The sequence below is a fragment of the Mustela nivalis genome (assembly GCF_964662115.1).
Source record: "Mustela nivalis genome assembly, chromosome: 5".
In the NCBI taxonomy this organism is placed as follows: domain Eukaryota; kingdom Metazoa; phylum Chordata; class Mammalia; order Carnivora; family Mustelidae; genus Mustela; species Mustela nivalis.
In genome coordinates, this window is record NC_139024.1 from 773,954 (window position 1) to 792,107 (window position 18,154).

Here is an 18,154-nt window from a genome sequence, read left to right on the forward strand (position 1 = left end):
TTAAAACTTGGTGGAGGGTTTGGGTGTTTCAGACTAAACAACCAGTGAGTCACATAGCTCCGGCTGGAATGGAAGCCACCGTCAGGGACCAATGGTTTCCCTCTTCCAGACGCACATGCTCTGTCTGGACAGGGTCGGGGTTTAAGACTACCCCCAGCTGAGGGTTAGAGCCTGGAGATGAGAAAGGGTGCTGTTTTGATGAATTCATTGTCTCATACTTTAGTTTAAAAGACACTTTGCAAACCAAAGACATCTAAGAGATTTGTAAACAAAACTTCTCTTTTTAAGACTACAACTACAATTTTGTTTTTTGATATATTTGGAATAACTTTAATTTATAATGCCTTCTGAAATCTGCATTGTGATTTCAAGGGTATCATTGTTCTTTGATTTCTGGGGTTTTTTAGAGGGAGGAAGAGGGAGAAAGAATCCTAAGCAGTGGGACGCCCGGGTGGCTCAGTGGGTTAAAGCCTCTGCCTTCGGCTCAGGTCATGATCTCAGGGTCCTGGGATCAAGTTCCACATCAGGCTCTCTGCTCAGCTTCCTCCTCTCTCTCTCTCTGCCTGCCTGCTTGTGATCTCTGTCAAATAAATACATTAAAAAAAAAATCGTAAAAAAAAAAAAAAAAGCATCGTAAGCAGACTCCACGCCCACTACCACCGCCATCATTTTTTGTGTATGGAAAGTGGTTTGTCAACATTTCCATGGAGATTCCTATTTTCTTTTTCATTCACTTGCTCTATTCTTTATTTCTTTCTGGGACTTACTGCAGAGCCATGAAAACTTTAGATGAAACTTATTATAAAAATCTGAAAATCTCAGTCTGAGATTTATTTTTTCCATTTGGTTCTAAATTTGTTTTATATTGTTTCAGCTGATTAAATTGGAAATACAAAATAGAGTTTTGGAGTTTGAAATGCTTTTTACTTATAAAAAATATAACTGTAGTTTTAAGATAATGGTAAAGATAATTCTTTTAAACTAAACAATTTTCGCATATTTTCAAAAGACGTTATTTCATTTTGAAAAATTCTGGGATGCTGCTCTGTCTGACAGCTTCGGGTTTCCTTCCGCTCCTCTGTTCCCGTATCACGGGAGAAGACTTTCACATCTTTCATCCATTACTTTTATCTGTTGCAGGGTTAAGTGAGATAATGCAGGTAAATCTCTTAATATATTCCTAGTTCATTAAATGACAACCATTCTTCCTGTAATTTTTAATTATAAATTTATGAAGGTCGATGGGCATTGCCTTAAAAACTCTCACTTCTCAAATCCACCTAATTTCACACAAGCCCTTTGTTCCTGTCACCGTTGAGGGTGGAGGCTCCGGAATGTGCTGTTTGCAGTGGAAGGTCGGAATCTGAACTAAGAAATCGCTTTCAAAGAAATTATAACGCAGACGGTGGTGGGTGGGGACAGGGTCATTTTACACCAAGCTGACTGTGCGAGGGCCGTCGTGGGAGACGGCGAGGGTGCCGGTGGTAATGACGTTTGCGGGGTCCGGGGAGGACTGGAGAAGGTGCACCTGACTGGGCCTCTCCCCGTCCCATATCGTCAGGCAGAACTTGATTTTAGGAGGAATTTGAAGGCACATAAAGTAGGTTGCCTGAGCCCATGCAGTTGGTGCATCTGGGCTAAAAGCCAGGAGGTTCCCTGTGCTCCGTGCGTCCTCACAGCCTGACTCCCATACACAGACCCGCGCATGAACGCCGGAAGTACGCCCAGTGCTGCCCGGTCAGCCGCTGCCTGTGCAGTCGTGTGTCTGTCCTCGGCCCCAGGCCCCACCTGCTGCCACCCCAGTCCGCTGTCTCCGCAAGGCTCTTCCTCAACGCAGTCGCACTCCCACTGCTGACTCCAAGTGACCATGTCACTGTCTTCCTTGAAACTCCTCGAGGTTCCCAGGGACTCGTCAGACAGAATTGGACTTGACTGCAGGCCCTTGCTGCCCTCCTGTCTCATCCCTCTGTTGGACTTAGGTCTCAGGCTGGGCCTGTGAGGGAATCTCGGGGTTGCTGAGCCCAGGCCCTCGTCTTGTTCCAGAGATGGCTTCGGTGGGATGTGTCGTGCTCTGGTGACTTTTAGCTCCTGGCAGGGGGCACTCGCCAGGACAGGAGGAGGCAAGCCCCCGGTGTTTGCCTGTGACACGCTTACAGGTGCACACGCTGTAGCTCACGTGTGCGGACATGGCGGGCTGAACGTGCATGAGCTCCGTCCTCCGAGACCCTGATGCGTGCACGCGGACGCTGGGACACTTTGTGTCAGTTCCCTGAGCCGCATCAGCGGCGAGTGCGCCCTCGGCTGAAGTGCCGTGGGGTGCTGTGGTCTCAGGGCCACCGTGCTGCGTCTCTGTGTCCAGGCTTGGGCCTTCCCCACAGCCGGGTCACGAGCCTGAGGAGCAGAGCTGGGGTCCGGTCCCTCCACGACTGCCGCACTTAATACGGTGAGGTCGCAGGGGACGGTGGAAGCCAAATATGCCAGAGCCTGCCCCTTGTCCCCACCAGTCTCATGGCCTGCACCGGATCGGGACATGCAGATGCACACATGAACACGTGTACTGGTGTGCACACGTGTGTGTGCACATGTATCAAGCCAGTGACCGATTCATCTAGATGTGTGTCTCGGCGGGTCTGCACCGGCGCGGTAGTGAGCTGTGGAGTGCACGTGTGCAGGAGAGAGTGGGGTCCTCACAGCTGACGGATCGGGATCCTTCTGCAGGGGGGCGGGTTCACACAGCCACACACATGCTGTGCCGAGGCCCCTCTGTGTGCTTTCTCTGAGGAGGTGAGGTGGGCACGGGGCCAGGCGGTACGGGAGTGGCTGCGTGTGCGTCAGGAGAGCAGCATGTGGGCCCATGCGGGAAGCCCGAGGTGCAGCTTGTGGGCTCTGGGCACCGGGTGAGCTCTGTTGCAGGTCCAGGGCAGCTGCCGTGGAGGCCGAGCAGGAAGGCGAGGGACCGCGCCGATGCTTGTGTGGGTGTGCGTGAGCGAGCTGCACGGGCACTGAGACCATGACCTTGCGCCACTGGCTCCGGCTGGAAGGGCTTGTGCTGCGCTCTGTGCGCTCCTCCACGGGCAGGGCGCGGGGAGCGCGTGGTGCTGCGCAAGCCCCCTCCATGGAGCGGCTGGTGGGGGACGAGAAAAGGGACGGGGTGGAGCGGCGGGTGGGGGTGGGATCCCGAGTGGCCTCGCCAGCTTGCGCCACGCCCCTGCACCTGGTGTCTTCCCGGCCTCCGGCCGCCGGGGCGTCCCTAGCTGCTGCATGGGCACACGCGCTGCTCCCTCCACTCCGGAGATGGAGCTCCCCCTGCTCGGGTAGCCGCCTGGGGCCGCTCCTGCCCACATGCTGGCTCCCTGGCTGGTGTGGAGAGCTTGGGACTGCAGCAGTCCAGGGGGCAGTGGGCTTAGGATGGAGCCTGTGTCCAGGGTGTGGTGTCAGACTGGACGGAGGGTCCCCTTCCTGATGGACATGGGGTCTCTGGGACGGTGTCTCTGCAGAGCCCGAGGGAACTCCGCTCCAGGCGCACCGGTGCAGAACCACTGCTGTGAAGAGACAGCTGTCCTTCCTCCTCGGAGACACGGTGACCGCTCCGTTCCTCTCATGAAACCTCTCGTCGTTCCGAGTTTTCATGCATTGGCTGTAGGAAACTGCTTAGCATTTCTTCTCCATTAAGTAGCAGCTTATGCAATGACCCAACAGTAGCCTGGTCTACCTCAAATTGATGTGGTCGTCCAGTGACGACTGGTATTTTGGGCATCATGGTGGTGTGCTCTTGGGTGGGGGGTGTGGTATGAGGAAAAATAGTCCTGAGGTTTTTACTTACTTGGGACAAATAACTGGTTTGATTTCCTGAAAATACCCCTCTGAGTGGTATGTGACGGGAGGGTAGGGACGGAGGGTGATAGGGTTACGGACGCTCACACTGTACTCTAATAGCTTCTTCTCCTTTTCTAAGCTTCTCTTAAATTTTTGTCCAGTTACACAATACACATTCAAGTGTTCTGACTGACCGCGGCCGTGTGGGGGCTGCTGGCCCAGCAGTGCTCATGGAGCACAGACCCTAAGTGGCCCAAATGTCCAATTTCCAGTAAAACGTGAAAGAGATCATTCCGAATTTCTCTCGAGCTCAGGAAGAGCCTAGCCACGTTCGGCACACAGCAGGAACGCTCTTGTGCAAGCGTGCGGCCGTGCAGCCTGAAACGCCTCTCCTGGGGATTGCCCCGCGATTCTGGCTGCAGAAGCAGACTGTTCCGTTTTATCACATTCACAAGAGTTCCACAGCGAAACATGAGCGCCATAGTTTCCTATTTTAAAATGATGTGATAATATTAAGTGATTTATTTTTACAATGAAAATACAAAAATCTTTTTTTAAATTTATTTTTTATTTAATTTTGGCATAACAGTATTCATTATTTTTGCACCACACCCAGTGCTCCATGCAATCTGTGCCCTCTCTAATACCCACCACCTGGTACCCCAACCTCCCACCCCCACGCCACATCAAACCCCTCAAATTGTTTCTCAGAGTCCATAGTCTCTCATGGCTCACCTCCCCTTCCAATTTCCCCCAACTCCCTTCTCCTCTCTAACACCCCATGTCCTCCATGCTATTTGTTATGCTCCACAAATAAGTGAAACCATATGATAATTGACTCTCTCTGCTTGACTTATTTCACTCAGCATCATCTCCTCCAGTCCCGTCCATGTTGCTACAAAAGTTGGGCATTCGTCCTTTCTGATGGAGGCATCATACCCCATAGTGTATATGGACCACATCTTCCTTATCCATTCGTCCGTTGAAGGGCATCTTGGTTCTTTCCACAGTTTGGCAACCGTGGCCATTGCTGCTATAAACATTGGGGTACAGATGGCCCTTCTGTTCACTACATCTGTATCTTTGGGGTAAATACCCAGTAGTGCAATTGCAGGGTCATAGGGAAGCTCTATTTTTAATTTCTTGAGGAATCTCCACACTGTTCTCCAAAGAGGCTGCACCAACTTGCATTCCCACCAACAGTGGAAGAGGGTTCCCCTTTCTCCACAGCCTCTCCAACACACGTTATTTTCTGTCTTGCTAATTTTGGCCATTCTAACTGGTGTAAGGTGGTATCTCAGTGTGGTTTTAATTTGAATCTCCCTGAGGGCTAGTGATGATGAACATTTTTTCATGTGTTTGATAGCCATTTGTATGTCTTCATTGGAGAAGTGTCTGTTCATATCTTCTGCCCCTTTTTTTGAATGATTGTCTGTTTTTTGAGTGTTGAGTTTGAGGAGTTCATTATAGATCCTGGATATCAACCTTTTGTCTGTACTGTCATTTGCAAATATCTTCTCCCATTTCGTGGGTTGCCTCTTTGTTTTCCTGTTTCCTTTGCTGTGCAGAAGCTTTTGCTTTTAATGCCATTCCGATCAAAATTCCACCGGTATTCTTCAAAGAGCTGAAGGAAATAATCCAAAAATTTGTATGGAATCAGAAGAGACCCCGAATCACTAAGGGAATGTTGAAAAACAAAAATAAAACTGGGGGTATCACGTTACCTGATTTCAAGCTTTACTACAAAGCTGTGATCACCAAGACAGCATGGGACTGGCATAAAAACAGACACATAGACCAGTGGAACAGAGTGGAGAGCCCAGATATGGACCCTCAACTCTATGGTCAAATAATCTTCAACAAAACAGGAAAAAATATACAGTGGAAAAAAGACAGTCTCTTCAATAAATGGTGCTGGGAAAACTGGACAACTATATGTAGAAGAATGAAACTCGACCATTCTCTTACACCGTACACAGAGATGAACTCGAAATGGATGAAAGACCTCAATGTGAGACAGGAATCCATCAGAATCCTAGAGGAGAACATAGGCAGGAATCTCTTCGATATCAGCCACAGCAACTTCTTTCAAGACATGTCTCCAAAGGCAAAGGAAACAAAGCAAAAATAAACTTTTGGGACTTCATCAAAATCAAAAGCTTCTGCACAGCAAAAGAAAATACACAAATATTTTAGGATTTATTGATCTCTTTAAAAATTATAGCTATCGTTTTTCACTTATATATAATAAAAACTTGGCTGTTACTTCTTTTCAATGCCTGAATAAGAGATACACATTTTTGTGATTTGGATACACAGTGCTATACAGCTCATTTGATGTAAAAAATTAAATATGTAATAGTTGAAATAGTTTCTTATGGAAAATCATATCACACAGAGAACTTTTTGTTTTCTGCAGGAATGGTCAGTAAAACCCATATGATCTCCTTGAAATGTATTACTTTATTTTCTTTTTTTTTTTCTTAAAGAAATGAAGTGCTTGGTCAGACACAATCTGCTCTGTATCTTTCTGCCTCGTTCTTCTTTGATGACCGCAAGTGGATTTGGTGCGGCTCTTTCCCAAGACACATCAAATGACGTCCGGGTCATGTGCTGTGTTGTTCTGGCCCATAACGGCAGCAGACTGTGCGTGTCCCTGTGCCACCTGATGCTTACTCCCCACTAGAGAGTTTCTAATTCCCAGTATGACTTTTTTTTTTTTTTTAACCTAGACTTTATTTAGATGTGTGCTTTTAGATTTCTACACATATGAGCTTGTTTTCGGTAAACATTTTGTGGCTAGTTTCTGATTTCATGGATGGCATTCTATGCACATGACCCATCTGGCACTGATTCTCCTCTGCTGCTGGGATTTCTGCATTTATTGAGAAACCGGCTCCCTGGTGGATTTTTATGGCTATCACGTATGTGTGTATGAAAGGAAGATGTTCTCACCCACCATGGTGTATACATGTCTATTGGCCCAACTTTATTAATCGTACTCAGGTCATTCATGTTCCTAATTTTTTGTACTCTCAGTTGTTTTTATTTATTAGAGAAATGTATTAACATCTCTTCCTATGATTGTAATCTTGTCTATTTTTCTTATAATTCTATTACTTTTTGCCCCATATAGTTACAGGCTGTGTCATTCGGGATATTTAAGTCAGCCTTCTTGTATTTCCCTTGCTCCTTTTATGTTCTCCTTTTATGATATCTACAAACTATTTTTAATGAGGTCTTATTTGCCTGGTGACTATTTCTTCGAGTACTTAAGCAATCTATCTTGCCTTGTTTTCTTTAGTATATGCTATTTCCCCCCACCCTTCACATTCAGCCTTCAAAAATAATATTTTAAGAGCTTTTCTTGAAATCCAACTAAGAATCTTTTTTTTTAACTTGTTTAGTCTGCAATTGGTATGATTATTCATACATTTTATGCTTTCTACATTAAAGAGAAAAAAAACTTCTGTATTTCCTATTTATTATGCATTTTCTTTGCTTCTTCCTTTCTTCTTCCTTAGTCTTAATTGGATTGATTGAAAAAAGATTTTAATTCTCTTTTTATCCCTGTGAATGCTTGTGGTTTTTTACTGGTTAGCTTCAGGAAACCGGCTTTGTTGTAAGGTATCCTAACTCTGCCTTCCTGTTGAGCTAGGTCTGGGACTTGTTCCCACTCAGGGAACAAGTAATCTTGTCTATTTTTCTTATAATTCTATTACTTTTTGCCCCATATAGTTACAGGCTGTGCCATGTAACTTGCGCCATGCCCAGTGTCCATGCGTGAGCTCTGGATGTGTGCTGGCCGGCTGGGGAACTGTCTGGATGTTAGAATTACAAGGTGTCTTGGCCTTGTCATCATTAGTGGACTGTTAAGCTCTCTTGAGAGGCGTAGCTGGGTGGCCATGAGTGGATTCCTCTGTCATGTTTCTCACCTGAAATGGGTATAAAACAGTTTACGTCTCATAAGTTTGTTAAGAGGATGAAATGTTCAGTGTTTAGAATGCTGTTGGCACAGAATTAAGACTCTGTTAGTCTGTTGTTGGGTTTATGTAAACCTTCATTTCCTATTTGTAACTGAGGAATGACCTTGACGTCCATGCACACTGCGAGGATAAATGCTTTCAGATGTACTTTATTACATTTTTCTCTCTTTTTAAAAAAGATTTTATTTATTTATTTGACAGAGAGAGACCACAAGTAGGCAGAGAGGCAGGCAGAGAGAGAGAGGAGGAAGCAGGCTCCCCGCTGAGCAGAGAGCCCGATGCGGGGCTCGATCCCAAGACCCTGGGGTCATGACCTGAGCCGAAGCCACTGAGGCACCCATGCACTGAGGCACCCACCCACTGAGGCACCCATGCACCACTTTATTACATTTTTCTTAATAATATGGATATTCTTGGCATGGAAGGAAGATGGACATTTTTTTCTTGTGTTATGTTGGTCACCATACAGTACGTCATTAGTTTTTGATGCAGTGTCCGAAGACTCATTGTTTGGGTGTAATTCACTGTTCTCCAAAGTGGCTGCACCAACTTGCATTCCCACCAACAGTGTAAGAGGGTTCCCCTTTTGAATAATTATTAATGGTACACTTTAACCTTACGAACTGTTGGTGTATGTTTTCCACATATGAAATACCACTGAGAGTTACAAAAGTATGATGAAAGATCAAAACACTACAATATTAATACACCAAAAACTATTTTTAAAGTATAGATCATAATCCATCTTCAATAAATTATCTGAAAGATGCTCTGAATGGGGCATTTGAAGTCTGAGATCAGTTATTAATGTACTGGTCATCACACCCAAAGCCCCCATGTGTCTCTGGCTGGGGTCACTTCTTCAAGGACCCGCCTCTGATCCGATCGATCATCACCTCCCCTCACGCTGCAGTCGGAAGGAAAGCCAAAGTGACAAAATACCTCCTGGAAAGAGCTGAACTACACTCCAGGTACAGAACCATGTTTGGACGCAAACTTTAAATAACTAGGGTTCATAACAATGTCCATCTTGGATATCCAAGATCTGTAAAGAACTTCTCGAACTCAAACGCAAAAAACAGGTAATCATGTCAGAAAATGGGCAGAAGACATGAACAGACACTTCTCCAAAGAAGACATAAAAATGGCTAACAGACACATGAAAAAATGTTCATCATCACTGGCCATCAGGGAGATTCAAATCAAAACCACATAGAGATACCACCTTACACCAGTCAGAATGGCCAATAACAAGACAGTAAACATGTGTTAGAGAGGATGTGGAGAAACTGTTGGTGGGAATGCAAGTTGGTGCAGCCACTTTGGGAAACAGTGTGGAGATTCCTTAAGAAATTAAAACTAGATCTTCCCTAAGACCCTGCAATTGCACTACTGGGTATTTACCCCAGAGATACAGATGTCGTGAAAAGAAGGGCCATCTGTACCCCAATGTTTATAGCAGCAATGGCCACGGTCGCCAAACTGTGGAAAGAACCAAGATGCCTTTCAACGGACGAATGGATAAGGAAGATGTGGTCCATATACACTATGGAGTATGAGGCCTCCATCAGAAAGGACGAATACCCAACTTTTGTAGCAACATGGACGGGACTGGAAGAGATGATGCTGAGTGAAATAAGTCAAGCAGAGAGAGTCAATTACCATGTGGTTTCACTTATTTGTGGAGCATAACAAATAGCATGGAGGACATGTGGAGATGGAGAGGAGAAGTGAGTTGGGGGAAATCGGAGGGGGAGGTGAACCATGAGAGACTATGGACTCTGAAAAACAACCTGAGAGGTTTGAAGGGGTGGGGGGGGTGGGAGGTCGGGGTACCAGGTGGTGGGTATTAGGGCACGGATTGCATGGAGCACTGGGTGTGGCGCATAAACAATAGATCTTGGAACACTGAAAAAATTTAAAAAGGCAAAAAAAACCCCAGAATTCTTCAAAAGGATATTTTTGGAGACCAGTTCTGAAATTGTTATAAATAAGAAAAATCTTTGCGTCTGTTTCTTACTTGACATTCACTGTTGTTCTGTTTCTTACTTGACATTCATTGCATGGTTTATGAATTCAGCCTCTAAAGAGCACGTCTCGTTTCCTCCCCTTCGACCCTAGGGATCGTCATCCACGACCCTGCAGCCGCTGCTGTATAACCTGTTTGCCACCACAGCTGCTGGGGATGGCGTGAAGCTATGGGACGTGAGAACCCTGAGGTGAGGCCCGTTCCGGCCTGCAGGCCACAGGTGGGGGTACACTGGGGCACACGGGCTCAGTGCCTGTGAACTCAGTTTGACGTCTTTTTCCAAATACGGCGTGATTGTGGTGAACCCGTTCCCGCTGACGCATCTAAGAGAAGCCTGACTTATACACAGAACAGGTCATAGCAATTTGGAATGCTAACGGGAGAGGTGCTGGGCTTTCCTGTCTGTGCGTGTGCCCTGTGCCCTGAGGGTCAGAGATGCATGGAGGGGGCGGGTCATGAGATGCTCCTAAGCGACAGTGATGCCAGTGCACGTATCAGGCCGTTCCTGTTCTGTTACGGGGAGTGACCACTAAACAGCGCATGTAGCCGAGTGTCAGCAATGCTCGTGTGTGCGCCTGCACACGGCTGGGTCACAGGGGCGGCGTGGACAGTGTCCCCGCTCTCCTCTGTAATGGCAAGGTGGGGATAAAAGGCCCTGTGAGGTGTGGGGGCGTGATCCCAGGGGCCGGCTCTGGCGGGGGCTCGTGTGCAATCCTGGAGCCCCGGAGCCAGCCCCGTGCTGGCCCCCGCTGACGCAGGCTTTCCCGGATCTGCTCCCCGCCCCCGTCTGTAACACTTTGTGGGTGGTTGGCCAGAGCACCTGACCTGCTTGAGAGAGCACTGCGCCTGCCCAAGTCTTCGATCACTGACCCAAGTAATCTGCGGTTTGGAAATGGTTGTTTTCTATTTTGCATGTCCAGGACGGCCTGCTGGCCTTTGATGACTCGTGAGTGCGAGTCTCCGCACTGGTTCGTTCGTTGTCGGGAAGACAGGCTGCACGTCAGCGTCCTTGGCCCCCTTTGTGTTAAAATTAAAGAATCATGTTTTTCTCCTGGTGTTTCTCCTTTTCCTATAGATGCGAGCGCTGTTTTGAGGGACATCCAAACCACGGATACCCCTGTGGGATTGCCTTCAGCCCATGCGGACGCTATGTGGCTTCTGGTGCGGACGACAGACACGTAAGTGCCACCACGGCGCGTCGCTTCGTCTTCAGTCCTGACCCCCTAGGCTCATTCTTGTGGAGACAGTTTATAAGCACGAACACCTTTAAGTGTGACGTGAGAGCTGTGACCGGCCCTCCTGTGTTAATTTTGGTGAGGCTTGATTTTTTAAACCCCAGTCACACGTTAATTTATTTCTTTATCCATTTATCAGTCATGGCACAAGTTGTGTACCGCGTGGAAGGAGTCGCTGCACGCTGCTCTCCTGCGGATCACCAGGTAGCAGCAGTAATGAGTAAAGACCAGATCCGAGGTTTTCACCGGGAGTGTTTCTTTTGGATATCTTCGGGAACAATGTACTGACTTTATTGTTCGTTTTTCTGACTGTCCAGAGAGGCGCTTTTATTGGTTCGTAGGGCTTGGGAAGGGGAAGGACGCAGGGAAAGGGACTTGCAGAATCGGCCCTGGGACGGCGAGGACCTGGCAGGGTCCGGGCCACAGTCTCCCGTGCGTCCTGGCGGTCACTGCCTATCATGAGGGGGTCCTGCGTCTCCCGGTTGGCCACTTTGGGCCTGATGCACAGGCCCTGGCGACGTCTCAGCCCCGGGCAGGCTCCCTCACACTGCCGTAGCTCTGCCACGGGTTCCCTTGGGGCCGATCTGTTCGCAGATGTGCAGTGTCGTCGCGAGGAGCCGCCGTGTGGGGGTGTCCCCGATCAGCCCGCACCGCAGATCTGGTCACGGGTGGTGCCGGAGGGGAGAGCCGGGCGCCCCGCCTCCGCAAGCGGTGGTCCAGTTCGCTGTCTGACGGGGTGGTCACCATGGTGCCCCGGCCGCTGCTGGTCATCGTACTTGTTTGCCGGCGGCCCGGCGGACCCCGTCCTCGGCGGCTCTCAGGCTGCTCACAGCCCCTCCCCTGCCGAGGTGGTTGTGTGGCTGCGTGTAGGGGTGAGACGAGCAGACACACACGGGCTCCAACTCGCTTGACTCTGTTTCCCTAAGCAAAAGCGATGCCACCCCGGTTCAGCCGTGCTCACCGAGCCGCTCAGTGGGCGGCCCCGAGACCCTAGAGCCACACGGGCAGCTCGGTCCCCCCTCCCGCCGCTCGGTCTCGGGGTGCAGCTGCTCAGACAGAGCACGGGGCCTCTTTACTGGACGGGGTCACGGGCGGGGCTGTTCTGCTGTCCTGGGCCACGTTCCACTCTGCCAGCACCGGCTGGTCAGAAGGACACTCGTCCCTGGGCTCGGCCACGAGGTTGCGTGACCCTAGGGGCCGCTCCTGGACGCCTCCTGGAGAGCTTGTGGCCGCAGGCGGCGGGCAGGTGCTTCCTGCTTTCATCGTGGTCTGCCGGAGGACCCGCTTTTCTCTCTGCCCCCGCCTGTGGCTTCTCATACCCTTCACCATCGGGTCCTTCTGCGCCAGTTTGTCACGGTTCAGAGAACGCGTGTGATTGTCCGAGAGTCGAACGCCAGTTCCGACACTGTGACTGTGTGGCTGGCCGCGCACTCCTCAGCAGAATCTCCAGCCCTCACTTTCTGACACTTGGATCTGTCCACACTTCGAAGTTTCCTGTCAGTGCTGATCTCACCGTCAGGGACCCAGTCCCCGGGCGCTGATGGTGCCAGCAGGAATGCCCACATCTCTGAGCGCTAGACTCCTGCCTCAGGTTCTTACCTGATGGCAGATTGGTTTTCTGCTGCTTCCTCCTGTGGGGCACAGCTCCTGTGGAGCCTGCAAGTCTGAAGTCAAGGTGTTGGAGGGTTGGTTCCTCCTGGGGGCCCCGAGGAACTGTCCGCCCCCCCTCCCCTCCTGACGTTCGTCTGCTGGTGGGCATCTTGGTTCCTTCCACAGTTTGGCTCTGGGAGATAATGCTGCTATGAACATAGGGCTGCATGTCTCCCTTCAAATGGGTGTTTTTATATTCTTTGGGTGGTGCAATTACTGATCCATAGAGTAGTTCTACCTTTAACTTTTTGAGGAACCTCCACACTTTGCACCAACTTGCATTCCCACGAACAGTACACGAGGCTCCCCTTTCTCCCCGTCCTCACCAGCACCTGTTGTGTCTTGCGTTGTTGATTCGAGCTGTTCTGACAGTGTGAGGTGGGATCTCACTGTGGTTTTGATTCCATTTCCCTGGTGAAGAGTGATGCTGAGCATCTTTTCATGTGTCTGTTGGCCATCTGGATGTCTTCTTTGCAGAAATGTCTGTTCATGTCTTCTGCCAACTTTTTAATCGGACTGTTTGGCTTTTGGGTGTTGACTTGTATGGGTTCTTTATAGACTGTGGACACCAACCCTTCATCAGAGACGCCGTTCGCAGACATCTCCCATTCCGTAAGTTGTCTTTTAGTTCTGTTGATGGTTTCCTTTGCTGTGCAGAAATTTTGATCTTGATTTTCCCCCACTAGTTTCATTTGGGCTTTGTTTCCCTTCTATCCGGAGACATATCAGGAAAGTTTTCTATGATTGATGTCAAAGAGATAACTGCCTATGTTTTCTTCTAGGAGTTTAATGGTTTCAGGTCTCACATTGAGGTCTTTCATCCATTTTGAGTCTATCTTGGGGTGAGGTATAAGAGAATGGTCCAGTTTCAGTTTTCTGCATGTGGCTGTCCCGTGTTCCCAGCATCATTTATGGAAGAGACTGTCGTCTTTCCATTGGACATTCTATCCTGCTTCGTTGGAGATTAATTGACCGTATAATCGTGGGTTTATTCCTGGGCTCTCTGGTCAGTTCCACTGATCTGGGAGTCTGTGTTTGTGCCCATACCGTCCTGTTGTGTTCGTTCCACCCTTGTAGTAGATCTTAGGATCTGGGGTTGTGATACCTCCAGTGTCGTTTTTCTTTTTCAAAATTGCTTTGATTTTTTTTTATTAATTTCAATTAGCCAGCATGTAGTACATCATTACTTTTGATGTACTGTTCAGTGATTCACCGGTTGCGCGTAACACCCCGTGTTCACTCGTCACACACCTCACTGCACACGTCAAGTTCCCTCCTTCACGCCCATCACCTGGTTACCCCGTCCCTCCACCTCTCCCTTCTGTAATCCTCAGTGTGTTTTCTGGAGTCAAGAGTCTCTCATGGTTAGTCTATCTCTCTCTGATTTCTTCCCATTCAGGCTTCTCTCCCTGCCTCTGTGGGCCCCACGCTGTTCCTTATGTTCCGCGAGTGAGTGAAACCTCGTGATTGTCTCTCCCTGCCTGACTGACTTCACTTAGTGTGATCCCTTCCAGAGCCATCTGCAGATTCAGCGCAGTTCCTACCAGAATACCAACAACATTTTTCACAGAACTAGAATGATCCTAAAATTTGAATGGAACCACAAAAGACCCCAAATTTCCAATGCAATTATTTTTAAGAAGGAAAAGACACTTTAAAGAAAAAATTAACAGAGATAGCACAAGTGGTGGGAGCAGCAAACAGCGGGAGAGAGAAGCAGGCTTCCTGCTGAGCAGGGAGGCCGGTGTGGGGCCCAATCCCAGGACCCTGCGGTGATGACCTGGGCCAAAGGCAGACACACACAACCGACTGAGACACCCGGGTGCCCAGGAAAAGATCCTTTATACTGCCAAAGGCTAAAACTCACAAGGAAAACATAATATCTATTCATCAATGAAGATAAACAGAAGAGCAAATTTGTAAAGCGGATATACAAGCACCGAAGCGGTAAGTAGCCAGACACCAATGATGGGGCTTTAACAGATCCGTCTCTGTGCTCAGCGGACCAGCTGCACCAGCATGGTGAGGTTATAGATGGCGTGATCAGTCGTTTATCATCTTATAGACGTGCAGAGCTGTAGTTGCACACCAACAAGGAAGGCACACCAGACACGGGAACATTAACCATATATGAATCCACAGAAAACACAGCAAATTACAACATGAGCAAAAATAGCACTCTCTCCATGATGCAGTCAACCCGTAAATTGGTGATGAGACATAAAACAAGAGTTCCTGCTCTGTGCGAACAAAAGTTCTGTCGGGGAGCGCTGGGTTTAAAGATGTAAAACAAAATGAAATTGTAGTATCTTTTGAAAACAATGATATTCCCAGCATGATATTTCAGTGTCTCTGGAGTATAACAGAGCAGTGCTTGGAGAAGATTTTAGGGAAGGGACAGTAGGTGAAGTAACTCTGTCTGTAAAGCAAAATAATTAAGTAGGACATTGCTTGAGATGAAAGACAGAAGAGACAATACTGACTTTTAAAAAACACAAATTACGAAATCAACTTCGGCTAACCCACATTTTTGAGACAGAGCTTAATATATAATTAATAACAAATGATGAGGGGAGAATGGAACAGAGGAACTTCTGAAAGTTGGGAGAATGCTTTGCAGTGTATGCTAATAAACATGAAAGGCATATAAAAATGGATGAGTTAACATAACACAATGAGAAATAAGAATTAGTGGATGACTTGCAGGAAATACATCATAATTTTCCCAAAAGACAAATGAACAGATTAGTTTTTATAGAATAGAAAAAAAAAATTCCGCGAGTGTTTCTGCAAAAAAGTACTAGACCCAGATGATTTCTCAGGGGACTTTACCAAACTTTTAAAATCAGAAATACGTAACTCTTGAAGGTAAATAAGGAAAGCATCAGATTATTTTTTTTTGAAATGAACATAACCGATATGAATACTTGATAAAATTTCAGAGAAAATCTACATTTTACTTATAAATTCAAAAATCTTAAGTGAGATAGGAATAAACAGAATCTGACCACACGTTTACAATAATTTATCAATGCTCATGAGATTCCAGGACGGCTCAGTATCGAGGAAGCCATCAGCCACTGTAATGAGATTGTGTCATCGTTTTCACATATGCAGAAAAGCCATTTCAGCACAAGTCCCCATTCATTTCATACAAAACATCCCTTACGGGATAAATGTGTGGACGCTTGTTTTAAATGATAAAATACTTGTTCACATGCCAGCCTGTTACAGGGCAACAGCCGAGGCAGCCTCTGATCAGGAACAAAGCAAGGATGCCCATGAGCCCCACCACTGTTTCATGGAGCAAGATACGAGAGACAGTTGTAACTGAAAAGGAAGAGTTGAAACTGTCATTATTCATAGGTGATAAGATTACATGGTCGTTATTAACAGTGAAGTCAGTCAGGAAAGTGTTGACGGGAGGATTTGAATTACTATCTGGAATTTCATGGTCTTTACCTATGAAAACAATGATTGGTGAGAGATATGATAACGAGGAGAATCCATTTAAAAGACGCTTAAGAAGAATAAAATGTGGGGCACCTGGGTGGCTCAGTGGGTTAAAGCCGCTGCCTTCGGCTCAGGTCATGATCCCAGGGTCCTGGGATCGAGCCCCGCATCGGCTCTCTGCTCCTCAGAGAACCTGCTTCCCCCTCTCTCTCTGCCTGCCTCTCTGCCTACTTGTGATCTCTGTCTGCCAAATGAATAAATAAAATATTTAAAAAAAAAAAAAGAAGAATAAAATGTCCAGGCATAAACCTAATAAGAACTCTGCAAAACCTGTATGAAGAAAACTTAGTTTTTCCCCAGAAATGTAGACTTGAAAAATGCAGTGTCTTGACTTTTCTTACATAGGATAATTCTGTCTCACAAAGAAATTGGTTCTCTGTAGGTAAATTGTAAACTTAACACTTTTGCAACAAAAACTGAACAGGTTTTCCTGTAGATAGTCACATTGTAAAATTATTTCAGACAGCAAAGAAGTAACAATTGTTAAGACACTCTGGAAAAAAGCATTATGTTGGGAGCAGAGAATCTTGCTTCACCAGTTTTCAAAAACATTGTTAGAAGGTCTCTAATTAAAACAGTGCACTGGGCGCCTGGGTGGCTCAGTCCATTAGGTGTCCGACCCTTGGATTGGGCTCAGGTCATGACCTCTGGGTCCTGGGGTCCGGCCCCGGCTCTGTGCTCAGCAGGGAGTCTGCGTGTGGATTCTCTCCTTCTCCTCCTGCTTGTGTGTGTCCTCTCTCTCCCTTGCTCTTTCTCAAAACACATAAATCTATAAAAAAGCCAGCGTGGAATGGCTGCGCACACATGAGAACAGGGGGTACTTACGAGCATCGGCCACTGCTTCCAGCCCTCCTGCACGACCTTGCAGAACCCCCACCTGCCATTCCCTCTGACGGACACCACAGTTCCCTGAAAGATTAGCTGCTTTCAGGTCAGTGGCAAAAAGATGAGCCAGGGGCATCTCGTGCCAAAAGTAAAGGAAGAAATCGAGGAGTGACGGGTCAGGTCGCGGCCGCCGGGAGCAGCACCAGACCGTCGTCCAGAGAAGGCGCCACGGAGCACCGAGGGAGTCCTGACAGTAACTGATTTTAAAACCTTGCATATCTTGGTTCTTTCCACAGTTTGGCGACCGTGGCCATTGCTGCTGTGAACATTGGGGTACAGATGGCCCTTCTTTTCACGACATCTGTATCTTTGGGGTAAATAAATACCCAGGAGTGCAATGGCAGGGTCATAGGGAAGCTCTATTTTTAATTTCTTGAGGAATCCCCACACTGTTCTCCAAAGAGGCTGCACCAACTTGCATTCCCACCAACAGTGGAAGAGGGTTCCCCTTTCTGCACATCCTCTCCAACACATGTTGTTTCCTGTCTTGTTGATTGTGGCCATTCTGACTGGTGTAAGGTGGTATCTCAATGTGGTTTTAATTTGAATCTCCCTGAGGGCTAGTGATGATGAACATTTTTTCATGTGTCTGATAGCTATTTGTATGTCTTCGTTGGAGAAGTGTCTGTTCATATCTTCTGCCCATTTTTTGATATGATTGTCTGTTTTGTGAGTGTTGAGTTTGAGGAGTTCATTATATCAACCTTTTGTCTGTACTGTCATTTGCAAATATCTTCTCCCATTCCATGGGTTGCCTCTTTGTTTTCTTGACTGTTTCCTTTGCTGTGCAGAAGCTTTTGATCTTGATGAAGTCCCAAAAGTTCATCTTCACTTTTGTTTCCTTTGCCTTTGGAGACATATCTTGAAAGAAGCTGCTGTGGCTGATATCAAAGAGATTCCTGCCTATGTTCTCCTCTAGGATTCTGATGGATTCCTGTCTCACATTGAGGTCTTTTATCCATTTTGAGTTGATCTTTGTGTACGGTGTAAGAGAATGGTCCAGTTTCATTCTTCTACATAGAGCTGCCCAGTTTTCCCAG

At 47.3% G+C, this 18,154-nt stretch overlaps 1 protein-coding gene across 10 annotated transcripts in view; it reads left to right on the forward strand.

Moving 5' to 3' along the window:
- Positions 1-18,154, forward strand: part of WDR27 (WD repeat domain 27) — a 215,645-nt gene that overhangs the window by 47,902 nt on the left and 149,589 nt on the right. For 9 of the 10 annotated variants that reach the window (XR_014311702.1, XR_014311703.1, XR_014311704.1 and 6 more), the window contains 2 exons: positions 9,924-10,021; positions 10,907-11,009. Coding sequence is in view for 6 of the 10 variants with exons in the window: in XM_082730412.1 (XP_082586538.1) it covers positions 9,924-10,021; positions 10,907-11,009 (201 nt within the window). In the remaining 4 variants the exon portion in view is untranslated. Of the gene's footprint in view, positions 1-6,305; positions 7,298-9,923; positions 10,022-10,906; positions 11,010-18,154 lie in introns of those variants that run through there. The other variant, XM_082730413.1, reaches the window with a different exon arrangement.